We start from the raw sequence: 13,164 nt of genomic DNA on the forward strand, positions 1-13,164 counted from the left end.
ATGATTGCTTTCCTTCTGCTAACTTTGGGGGTTTTTTGTTCTTCTTTCTCTAATTGCTTTAGGTGTAAGGTTAGGTTGTTTATTTGAAATGTTTCTTGTTTCTTGAGGTAGGATTGTATTGCTATAAACTTCCCTCTTAGAACTGCTTTTGCTGCATCCCATAGATTTTGGATCATTGTGTTTTCATTGTCATTTGTTTCTAGGTATTTTTTGATTTCCTCTTTGATTTCTTCAGTGATCTCTTGGTTATTTACTAATGTATTGTTTAGCCTGATGTGTTTATGTTTTTTACAGTTTTTTTCCTGTAATTGATATCTAGTCTTATAGCATTGTGGTCGGAAAAGATACTTGAGACAATTTCAGTTTTCTTAAATTTACCAAGCCTTGATTTGTGACCCAAGATATGATCTATCCTGGAGAATGTTCCATGAGCACTAGAGAAGAAAGTGTATTGTGTTGTTTTTTTGGATGGAATGTCCTATAAATATCAATGAAGTCCATTTTGTTTAATGTATCACTTAAAGCTTGTGTTTCCTTATTTATTTTCATTTTGGATGATCTGTCCATTGGAGAAAGTGGGGTGTTATAGTCCCCAACTGTGATTGTGTTACTGTTGATTTCCCCTTTTATGGCTATTAGCATTTGCCTTAGGTATTGAGGTTCTCCTATGTTGAGTGCATAAATATTTCCAATTCTTATACCTTCTTCTTGGATTGATCCCTTGATCATTATATAGTGTCCTTCTTTGTCTCTTGTAATAGTCTTTATTTTAAAGTCTATTTTGTCTGATATGAGAATTGCTACTCCAGCTTTCTTTTGATTTCCATTTGCATGGAATATCTTTTTCCATCCCCTCACTTTCAGTCGGTATGTGTCCCTAGGTCTGAAGTGGGTCTCTTGTAAACAGCATATATATGGGTCTTGTTTTTGTATCCATTCTGCCAGTTGTATCTTTTGGTTGGAGTATTTAATCTATTTACATTTAAGGTAGTTATCAATATTTATGTTCCTATTACCATTTTCTTAATAGTTTTTGGTTTGTTATTGTAGGTCTTTTCCTTCTCTTATGTTTCCTGCCTAGAGAAGTTCCTTTAGCATTTGTTGTACAGCTGGTTTGATGGTGCAGAATTCTCTTATCTTTTGCTTGTCTGTAAAGGTTTTAATTTCTCCGTCGAATCTGAATGAGATCCTTGCTGGGTAGAGTAATCTTGGTTGTAGGTTTTTCCCATTCTTCGCTTTAAATATGTCCTGCCACTCCCTTCTGCCTTGAAGAGTTTCTGCTGAAAATTCAGCTGTTAACCTTATGGGGATTCCCTTGTATGTTATTTGTTGCTTTTCCCTTGTTGCTTTTAATATTTTTTCTTTGTACTTAATTTTTGATAGTTTGACTAATATGTGTCTTAGCCTGTTTCTCCTTGGATTTATCCTGTATGGGACTCTCTGTGCTTCCTAGACTTCATTGACTATTTCCTTTCCCATATTAGGGAAGTTTTCAACTATAATCTCTTCAAATATTTTCTCAGTCCCTTTGTTTTTCTTTTCTTCTTCTGGGACCCCTATAAATCGAATGTTGGTGCATTTAATATTGTCCCAGAGGTCTCTGAGAGTGTCCTCAATTCTTTTCATTCTTTTTTCTTTATTCTGCTTTGCAGTAGTTATTTCCACTATTTTGTCTTCCAGGTCACTTATCCGTTCTTCTGCCTCAGTTATTCTGCTATTGATTCCTTCTAGAGAATTTTTAATTGTATTTGTTGTGTTGTTTATCATTGTTTGTTTGCGCTTTAGTTTTTCCAGGTCCTTGTTAAACATTTCTTGTAATTTCTCTATTCTATTTCTGAGATTTTGGATCATCTTTACAGTCATTATTCTGAATTCTTTTTCATGTAGACTGCCTATTTCCTCTTCATTTGTTTGGTGCGGTGGGTTTTTACCTTGCTCCTTCATCTGCTGTTTGTTTCTCTGTCTTCTCATTTTGCTTAACTTACTGTGTTTGGGGTCTCCTTTTCGCAGGCTGTAGGTTCGTAGTTCCCATTGTTTTTGGTGTCTGCCCCCAGTGTCTAAAGTTGGTTCAGTGGGTTGTGTAGCCTTCCTGGTGGAGCGGACTAGTGCCTGTGTTCTGGTGGATGAAGCTGGATATTGTCTTTCTAGTCAGCAGGACCACGTCCGGTGATGTGTTTTGGGGTATCTGTGACCTTATTATGATTTTAGGCAGCCTCTCTGCTAATGGATGGGGTTGTGTTCCTGTCTTGCTAGTTGTTTGGCACAGGGTGTCCAGCACTGTAGCTTGCTGGTCGTTGAGTGGAGCTGGGTCTTTGTGTTGAGATGGAGATCTCTGGGAGAGCTTTCGCCGTTTGATATTACATGGAGCTGAGAGGTCTCTGGTGGACCAGTGTCCTGAACTCAGCTCTCCCACCTCAGAGGCACAGGCCTGACACCCCACCAGAGCACCAAGACCCTGTCAGCCACACGGCATGTGGCAGGCAAAGTAATGGTCCTCCAAAGACACGGACATCCGCATCCCTGGAACCGCCTGGCTGGTGTGCAGCCATGGGGACCTGGAGCTGCTGGAGGGACAGGGCGGTGGCCTGAGGTGCACAGGGTGACCTAGTGTCCTCGGGGTCAGAGCCGGGCCATCTGCACCACCCGCACTGCCCAGCGCGCCAGGGATTCCGCCTGGGCTTGACAGGCGTCTGCACCCCAGATTCACGTCTGAGGCCCCTGGGAATTCACTTTTAGAGAAACTCTGTAGACAATCCCTTTATATTTATCTAAATATATGTTTGTTAGATTTTCTTAAAACAAGATATAACTATTTGTACTTAGAAAATATAATCTAATCATTGTTTTCAATCATAATGATCATAAGATCTTCACAGGATTTTAGCCACTAAAATTCTCTAGACTTTACAGGCTTAATAATTTCAGAAGAGTTTTCGATTCAAATCTCAGCTCTTTTGAAAAATGAATAAAAAGGCTATAAGCTCTTTAGCTTATATTTTACATACAAGCTCTTTGAGTAAATAATAGTGTTTTTTGAGTTATAGTTTTGGTGTGACTTTTAGATTTTATGTCACGTTGGAAAATAAGTTAAAAAAATTTTTTTACTTGTTTGTAATTAAAGGGTTCTATTCATAAAAGCTTCTGAGAAGGCATAGTATTTCTCACACTTTTAAAAAGTTAGATTTGTGGGGAGAACATAACATTTTGAAGATATGTGTACTTTACAATTAAAAATATGAAAGATACATCTAAGTCCATCACTTCAGAGCTATTCCTTGTTATTTACAATAAGTTTTGAGTAAAGTTGAAGCAATTAAGTGTGTTGATTAAAAAAAGCAATGAGAACCTTTCTTTTTCCTTTCCCTTACTTTCTCAAACCATTTATTATTAAAGACATTAAGTAGAGCAGAGCAAGGTAGGCATTCATGCAAAGTAGCAGTGTAGTACCACTTCAGCCCAGAACAAGATGTCAGAACCTGAGCAGGATGAGAAGGGCATCCACATATCCGGTAGAGGGAGGGTTGGTAATCCAGCATGAAGTGTCAAAGTCCAAGTGAAGTGAGTGGAGTGTCCACATGTAGGAGCAGTTATAAGGGTATAAGAGTCCTATCAGATTAAGGGGGGTGACCCTGCATAGGACAGACCAAACATTGGCTCAGGTGGGGTGAGAATTATAACCAGGCATGTGGGTGGGTCCATTGTAGAGAATCAGAGCCCAAGTGGAGGAGATAACGTCCATGCAGGCAAGGGGACAGTGGCAGAGATAAGATATTTGTTACATACAGGGGACTGGATAAATAAGTAAATATATCGGGTAATAAAAAGGGAGCCAGGTTTCCCACTGTCAGAAATGGAAGTTATAACTATGGAAATGAAGAAAACTACAATGAACCCTAGTAATATTGGATTGGAATTGGAGGTACTGATGTAGACTTGGTGTTTTTGTTAAATACTTGCCAAATAGAGAAATAAATACAGATATGCGTGTGTGTGTGTGTGTGTACACATATATATGTATTCCCTAACTCTGCCAACTGAGCAGGGCTAGGAGCCACAGTTCCCCAGTAGTAAAAATTTTAGCCTTATATATTCCACTTTCCACTAGGACTCATTGGAGTATGGTTGATTCCAGGGAGAGAAAGTACAAAATGAGCCTGAAACATTTTCTTGGGTCAGAAAGCAAGAAAAGTACTTAAAACATGATGGAACATGTCCAAAGGACCCAGACGTCAGCTTGAAGAGGCTATGCTCTGTGCTGCGGATATTAAAAGCACCAGCAGGAACCCACAGGCCCCTAAAACTCTGAGGGAGGGGAACCTGTCTCTCGTATCTTAGGAGCCATTGTTCCAAGAGCCTACAGCAAGCCCCGTTCCTCTTTTTCTTTTTGTCCTCTAAGTGCTTCGTCATAATTGCAGGAAATACACAATGGAGCAGGGTACCTAAAGCCAAAGTTTTCTGGCTGGAGCACTAAAAAGGGAAGAAACTGGAAAGTACCAGGGAGATTGCAGAAGGAAGGAGCTCAGGAAAGCAACCCCATAAAGTTGTTTATGAATTCCTGGGCTCACCTCTGAGTTGTACGTGCATGAATCTGATCCTAAACAGCATTCCAAAGACTGAGAGGTGAAGGACTAGATGACCTCCAAGTTCCCGTACTGGCTGCTGGGCAGTGGGACAGATCCCAGTAGCACTGCAAACATTTTAAAAATAGAATCCATGATGGAGACGGCTCACAGAGGCTGGTAGGAGCTTTGGCCTGAACCCGTCGAGGCTAATTACCTGCTAAAACAAAAATATCAGCTTTCTCCTAGTATTTAAACAAAACCCTGAATCCAGTAACCTACTTAAGTATATCTAAACTACAATATTTATTTGTAAGCATGAGAATGTTTGAGAACCTGTCATTGATCTTTATTACCAGTCTTTGTCATATTTAGGGAGTAAGGATAATTTGAAGATAGAAAATCAATGGGTTATCAGTCAATATGTTTTGAAAAAATTATTCTTGTTTTTATTCTATAATAAAGTATAACAATTCTGAGTTCTTACGTATTGGGACACACTTTGAAGTGAGAGTACATATTGGTATTTGTTGAATAGTGAAACTGAGTTACCCATGACCAGTGCCTATCACTTTGCATCGAAGTACACCCACTACTGAGGGGAAAATAAAAGGATTCCCTGGACAGTCTCGGGCTTTGGATAATAGAAGTAGTAGCTCAAAGGATGCACTGCAAGCAAGAAATTTCTCTGAAATCTTTTGTTTTGTCTTAAAATTTCAGGCAGATATAATCTGCATAATACAATGGTGTTTATTATACTATAGACATATGGTTTTTCCAAATCTTCATAGACCCTTCAGAAAGGGGAGAAATGTATATTTAGTGGCTCCAGTTTCCAAAGTATGACCTTAGGCTCAGTTAGATGATTTTAGCCAGCAGGTTTTCATAACCCAGTACCTAACGGGACCATGCAACTGGTTTCCCAGGATAGTCCCATTTATATACCAGTTGTCCTTACATACTTATTACTAGCATCCCCCTTTTCATCTCAAAAGTGTACTGTTTTAGAATTGTATGATTATCCTACCTATACCTTTTTGAGTTTAGATCTGAAACATAAATCACAACACTATAGACAGTTTGGAAGATAGAATAGAGGTGCTTCCATAGCTTATCCCTGTAATCCCATAGTATTTAATCTTTTTCCATATCTGTGTTTTACATGGTTGTAATTTAGTGCCTATAACGTTAAATGATTTGAATCAAGAACCTTAGTTTGTCTTGTCACATTTATGTATGCCTTGAGATTATAGTGTTGACTATAATACATAACAACCAGAATTATGAAAGTCTTTTTTTCCTTATCTATTTTCCCCTTTGTAGCAGGAACTCCAGAAGATAAAATGAGGCTGTTTCTTATCTATTACATAAGTGCACAGCAAGCACCTTCTGAGGTATGTCCTCTGTATTCAGTTATTGGGAGGAAGGGAGAATACTCGCTTGTTTCAGAAAATAGAAGTAAAAATCACTGTAACCAAGTAATTACTTCATTCCTTCCTTTAAAAGAAAAACAATTTCGTAAGGCTAGTTCTATTTACCGCTGAATATTATAGCAGTATTTATTGTCACCAAGAAAACTATTTACTCATGAAATATCTTACCACTTTTAAGTTGTTAGAATATGAACTGAATTCATGACCAAAATTCTTATTTCTGGAAAATAACTATTCTAAACTAAGTTAACCAAGTTTGCTCTGCCTTTTGAAAGATTGATCTTATCATTTCTCATGATGTGATGATCCTAGAAGTTCCATTTCTTTGAGCTATAGCCACTAATACTTATTTTCCTTACAAGGAATTTTGCTTTAACCTAAAGTAAAAGTTTGGTAATATTTTGCTGTTGTTTTAAAACTAATGTCGAGGGACTTCCCTGGTGGTGTAGTGGTTAAGAATCCGCCTGCCAGTGCAGGGGGATATGGGTTTGATTCCTGGCCCAGGAAGATCCCACGTGCCGCAGAGCAACTAAGCCCGTGCGCCACAACTACTGAGCCCTCAACTACTGAAGCCCGTGTGCCTATAGCCTGTGCTCCACAACAAGAGTCGCCACCACAGTGAGAAGCGCCCGCACCGCAATGAAGAGTAGCCCCCCTCACCACAACTAGAGAAAGCCCACGTGCAGCAACGAAGACCCAACACAGCCAAAAATAAACAAACAAATTAAAAAACAAAAAAACTAATGTCCATTATAGAATATAGAGAAGTCACTTGGAGGAAAATATCTAAATTTCCAAAAGTTATATAAATAATGTATCAATAATTTCCTAAGATTAAACTTCAGATTCACATCTATCATTTGATCCATATAAAAATAAAGTTGAGAGACTGTATTGCAGTAAAAAAGCTACTTTTTATATCAGAATAAATTTCTAAGAATGATTGGAAAATCTATCTTCCTTTCTAGATTTTTTTATCACTGGAAGAGTAGATTGTGGGATATTTTGTTGTTTTCTTTTTCTGTAATAAGCCATCAATTGCTTCTGAGGAAAAAAATTTTTTTAAGTATGTAGAAGTAATACTGTGAAGGAAGACAGTGATTTTGCTATCAGTCTTGTTGCTGGGTTAGAGACCTGTTAACTCTTTCTAATGTTAACTTCGTATAATTTTACTGGATGAGCAGCTAGCATAAGGAACTTGGGAATGACACCTAGAATGATATGGCTGTTGTAAACTCCTTTCCTTTGCTGGTAGCAATTATTTTTCTAATGTCGGTAGATTGTAAGTCTTCTTTTTGTTTGGCATGTTACAACAGCAAAGTACACCCAATATTTGCTTTAGATCAATTCTGCTTTATCCTAAGAATACATTTCTTGACTTTTATTTTAATTCAGTAAGGAAGTTCATTAGTCCCCCCTTATCCAAGGGAGATATGTTCCAGGACCCCCAGTGGATGCCTGAAACCATGGAGGGTACCAAACGTTCCCCCCCCCACTACCATATATACTGTTTTTTTCTATACATACATACCTATGATAAAGTTTAATTTATAAATTAGGCACAGTAAGAGATTAACAACAACTAATAATAAATTAGAATAATTATAACAATATGCTATAATAAAAGTTACGTGAATGTGGACTCTCTCTCAAAATATATTGTACTGTAGTCATCCTTCCTATGATGATGATGTGAGCTCATAAAATGCCTGCATGATGAGATGAGGTGAGGTGAATGACACAGGCATGGTGATGTAGCATTAGGCTACTATTGACCTCCTGACTGAAGGAGAATCATCTACTTCAGATGATCCTGTGTCATCAAGCCATGATGGTGTCGATTGTTAGATGTCAGGAGCAGATGATGTCAATGGTTGGGGCAGGACTGATCAGGAAAGCACAAGTTTTCATCACACTACTCAAAACAGCACACAATATGAATTGTTTATTTCTGGGAATTTCCATTTAGTATTTTCAGACCTCAGTTGACCACAGCAACTGAAACCATGGAAAGCAAAACTGCTGAAGGGAGGGGATTACTGTATAGTTTTCTTTCTAGAAACATCTCTGTCATTAATGGGGGTGTTCCTTTAAGGGATTCTAATAGCCTATTTATATTTTCTTAGGAATATATGATTTTAAAACTTAATGCAGTTTCCCTTAATTTGACCACATTATTTTATTTCATTTATTTTTGGTAAGAATTATGTCTTTTCATAAGTTTAAGTGGTCATTAAGTGGCTTGACGCAAATTTTGACTACTGATGTAATAGCCCCCAAAATGCAAAGTAGCGAACGTCTCTGATTTGATGGTGAGCTTAAAAGTTTCTTTCTTTTAAATTTTTATAATGGAGTCACTGTGATGATAGGCTCCCGTGACATATCCGAATTCAACTAGACTTTACTCATCAGGAAATAAAAAAAGAAAAAGAAAGAAAACTACTTAAAAAGTGTAGGACACCTGCTGTTCAGTTAATAAATTTGGACCTCTGCAGTGAATATGAGATGGGATAACCTGAATCTGCAGGTCCCCTAAGTCAACATCATTCCTCTCATGTTTCCAATTTTGGAATATTCTTGATCAAGCCAGATCTTTCATTTAATGCTTATCCTAAGGACAAGCAATCTGTGTCAACAGTGGAGGAAAAACTGTGTTAGGCTTACTGAGGGATGACAAAATACTGTACTTTATAGGTGATTTGGGAGCCTATCAAAGGTAATTTTCATTATACGTGATTTTTATCTCATGCTCATTTGGGTACTCCCTTAAGATACCACTCCACTCTACTTAGGTGCTCATGCCTTTAGTCTAACTTTCTGATTAATCCAATGATAACAAACAAAATGGTCTCTTTCATGAAAGTAAAAGTTCTTGTCATATGATTCTTTTCTTATTTCAGGCTGATTTGGAGCAATACAAAAAAGCTTTAACTGATGCTGGATGCAACCTTAATCCCTTACAATATATCAAACAGTGGAAGTAAGTTTTATTTTATTCTTCAGTTCTTACCATTTAAGAGAGTACAATGGAAGTTGAGTTCCCAAGAAAATGGGAATGTTACTAAGAAAACTGAACAGTGCCTTGGTACTTTTTTTATTCAATGGCATAAATATTTCCTTATCTCCCCCACCCTTTCCACAACTTTATATAAAATAGTGATGCCTTTCTTTCCTAGACATATTTTTTCCTATATTTTCTTCAAAGATGTGAGATGAGAAAGTCAAAGACTGAAATGTTGTGGGTCAGATGTCTCAAAAACATTTTTTAAATGTTTTAATTTCACTAATAATCAGAGAAATGCAGATTAATATAATGCAGAGATTTCGAAAATATTGTGCCAAGGATCCAGGAAAATTAACTGATGCATTTATACTCTACTATTAGAAATATAAATTGTCAAAATTTTGCTGGCTGGTATAAAAAGTTTTTTAAAAGAATAGCTTTGACCTAGCACTTCTCTTAAAAATGAATCTCGAAGAAGAAATTGGAGTTGTAAAATCTTAGAAGCGATTGTAATAATCGAATTTTGAAAATCAACCTGAATGTCAAGGATTGAAATTATGTCATTTCCACAGGAATGCAACTGAGTCATTAAAAATCATGTTGTGGACGACTTACTCTAATGACCATTGAGAAATGGCCATGTTATGTTACAAAGTGAAATATAGTTTACTATTCAATGATTTGTTTGATAAATAACTTCCTTTGTCTCAGTGACTAGGGACTCTTCTAGACATTAAGAATACAATAGTGGAGGGCTTCCCTGGTGGCGCAGTGGTTGAGAGTCCGCCTGCCAATGCAGGGGACACTGGTTCGTGCCCCAGTCCGGGAAGATGCCGCGGAGCAGCTGCGCCCGTGAGCCATGGCCACTGAGCCTGTGCATCTGGAGCCTGTTGCTCCGCAACAGGAGAGGCCACAACAGTGAGAGGCCTGCGTACCGCAAAAAAAACACAATAGTGGGGCTTCCCTGGTGTCTCAGTGGTTAAGAACCCGCCTGCCAATGCATGGGACACGGGTTCGAGCTGCGTGTCCCATGCTGCGGAGCAGCTAAACCCATGCGCCACAACTACTGAGCCTGCGCCCTAGAGCTCACGTGCCACAACTACTGAGCCCACGTGCCACAACTACTGAAGCCCGTGTGCCTAGAGCCCATGCTCTGCAACAAGAGAAGCCACTGCAATGAGCAGCCCGTGCCCCACAACAAAGAGTATCCCCTGCTCGCCACAACCAGAGAAAGCCCATGCACAGCAACAAAGACCCAACACAGCCAAAAATAAAAATAAATAAAATTTATTTTTAAAAGAATACAATAGTAAACATGCTATGGAAGGCTCCTACTTTCACTGAATTTACATTTGTTTTGAGGGAACAATAAGTCAATAAGCAAACAAATGAACAGAGTTCTGTTAAACCATATTCACCATATTAAAAGATATAAAGAAAATAAAACTAAGTGATAAGATCTTAATTTGTTGAGGTATTAGCTAAATTTGTTGAGGAGATCAGGGTAAGCCTCTGGGTAGGTAACACTTGAGCCAAAACTTAGATGACATTTTTTACATTACGATCCCTATTATCTAACCATTTATCCATCCATTTGTGTGTGTGTGTGTATGGACATACACATATATACATATAATTGCATAGCTAAAATTCTGTTCACTTAAATGCTAATAGTGGGTAACTCTGAGTAGTAGAATTTCTTTCCTTTTGGGTTCTTTATTTCCAAATTTTCTACAACAGTATCTTCAGATTATTTCTTAAAATAATTTTTTTAAGACTAGAGGATGGAATATGCTTCTGATCTCAAGTGTATCAAAAAAATATGCATAGAAGAGAAATATACCAAGTTGTTAACAGGTATATCACTGAGTTATGATTGCATTTTATTATCTATATTTCTGTTTGGTTTTTTTCCAATTTGCTTTTATTTCACTGTTTTCTTATTTTTGGAATTTTATTTTTTATACAGCAGGTCCTTATTAGTTATCTATTTTTTACATATTAGTATATATATGTCAATCCCAATCTCCCAATTCATCCCACCACCACCACAACCCCCCGCCACTTTCCCCCTTTGGTGTCCATACATTTGTTCTCTACATCTGTGTGTCTGTTTCTACCCTGCAAACCAGTTCATCTGTACCATTTTTCTAGGTTCCATATATGCGTTAATACATGATATTTGTTTTTCTCTTTCTGACTTCACTCTGTATGACAGTCTCTAGATCCCTCCACGTCTCTGCAAATAACTCAATTTCGTTCCTTTTTATGGCTGAGTAATATTACATTGTATATATGAACCACATCTTTATCCATTCGTCTGTCAGTGGACATGTAGGTTGCTTCCATGAGCTGGCTATTGTAAATAGTGCTGCAATCAACATTGGGGTGCATGTGTCTTTTTGAATTATGGTTTTATCTGGGTATATGCCCAGTAGTGGGATTGCTGGGCCATATGGTAATTCTATTTTTATTTTTTTTATTTATTTATTTTTGCTTTTTTTTTTCTTTTTGCGGTACGTGGGCCTGTCACTGTTGTGGCCTCTCCTGTTGAAGAGCACAGGCTCTGGACGCGCAGGCTCAGCGGCCATGGCTCACGCTCCTAGCCACTCCGCGGCATGTGGGATCTTCCTGGACCAGGGCACAAACCTGTGTCCCCTGCATTGGCAGGCAGACTCTCAACCACTGCACCACCAGGGAAGCCCCTATTTTTAGTTTTTTAAAGAACCTCCATACTGTTCTCCATAGTGGCTGTATCAATTTACATTCCCACCAACAGTGCAGGAGGGTTCCCTTTTCTCCACACCCTCTCCAGCATTTATTGTTTGTAGACTTTTTGATGATGGCCATTCTAACTGGTGTGAGGTGATACCTCATTGTAGTTTTGATTTGCATTTCTCTAATAGTGATGTTGACCAGCTTTTCGTGTGCTTCTGGCAATCTCTATGTCTTCTCTGGTGAAATGTCTGTTTAGGTCTTATGCCCATTTTTTGATTGGGTTGTTTGTTTTTTTTAATATTGAGCTGCATGAGCTGTTTATATATTTTAGAGATTAATCCATTGTCTGTTGATTCTTTTGCAAATATTTTCTCCCATTCTGAGGGTTGTCTTTTCGTCTTGTTTGTAGTTTCCTTTGCTTTGCAAAAGCTTTTAAGTTTCATTAGGTCCCATTTTTTTATTTTTGTTTTTATTTCCATTACTCTAGGAGGTGGATCTGAAAAGATCTTGCTGTGATTTATGTCACAGAGTGTTCTTCTTCTGCCTATGTTTTCCTCTAAGAGTTTTATAGTGTCCGGTCTTACATTTAGGTCTCTAATCATTTTGAGTTTATTTTTGTGTATGGTGTTAGGGAGTGTTCTAATTTCATTATTTTACATGTAGCTGTCCATTTTTCCCAGCACCACTTATTGAAGAGACTGTCTTCTCTACATTGTATATCCTTGCCTCCTTTGTCATAGATTAGTTGACCATAGGTGCATGGGTTTACCTCTGTTTTTGTGCCAGTACCATATTGTCTTGATTACTGTAGCTTTGTAGTATAGTCTCAAGTCAGGGAGTCGGATTTCTCCAGCTCCGTTTTTTTCCCTCAGGACTGCTTTGGCTATTTGGGGTCTTTTGTGTCTCCATACAAATTTTAAGATTTTTTGTTCTAGTTCTGTAAAAAATGCCATTGGTAATTTGATAGGGACTGCTTTGAATCTGTAGATTGCTTTAGGTAGTATAGTCATTTTCACAGTATTGATTATTCTAATCCAAGAACATGGTATATCTCCATCTGATTGTGTCATCTTTCATTTCTTTCATCAGTGTCTTATGGTCTTCTGAGTACAGGTCTTTTACCTTTACCTCCTTAGGTAGGTTTATTCCTAGGTATTTTATTCTTTTTGTTGCAGTGGTGAATGGGATTGTTTCCTTATTTCTCTTTATGATCTTTCGTTGTTAGTGCATAGGAATGCAAGAGATTTCTGTACATTAATTTTGTATCCTGCAACTTTACCAAATTCATTGATTAGCTCCCGTAGTTTTCTTGTGCCATCTTTAGGATTCTCTATGTATAGTATCATGTCATCTGCAAACAGTGACAGTTTTACTTCTTCTTTTCCAATGTATATTCCTTTTATTTCTTTTTCTTCTTTGATTGCCATGGCTAAAACTTCCTAAATTATGT

At 37.8% G+C, this 13,164-nt stretch overlaps 1 protein-coding gene across 2 annotated transcripts in view; it reads left to right on the forward strand.

Moving 5' to 3' along the window:
- SCFD1 (sec1 family domain containing 1) overlaps positions 1-13,164 on the forward strand; it is a 142,744-nt gene that overhangs the window by 93,542 nt on the left and 36,038 nt on the right. For both annotated transcript variants that reach the window (XR_004348513.1, XM_032623103.1), the window contains exons 16-17: positions 5,883-5,953; positions 8,893-8,972. Coding sequence is in view for 1 of the 2 variants with exons in the window: in XM_032623103.1 (XP_032478994.1) it covers positions 5,883-5,953; positions 8,893-8,972 (151 nt within the window). In the remaining variant the exon portion in view is untranslated. The remainder of the gene's footprint in view (positions 1-5,882; positions 5,954-8,892; positions 8,973-13,164) is intronic.

This window comes from Phocoena sinus, chromosome 2 (assembly GCF_008692025.1).
Source record: "Phocoena sinus isolate mPhoSin1 chromosome 2, mPhoSin1.pri, whole genome shotgun sequence".
Lineage (NCBI taxonomy): Eukaryota > Metazoa > Chordata > Mammalia > Artiodactyla > Phocoenidae > Phocoena > Phocoena sinus.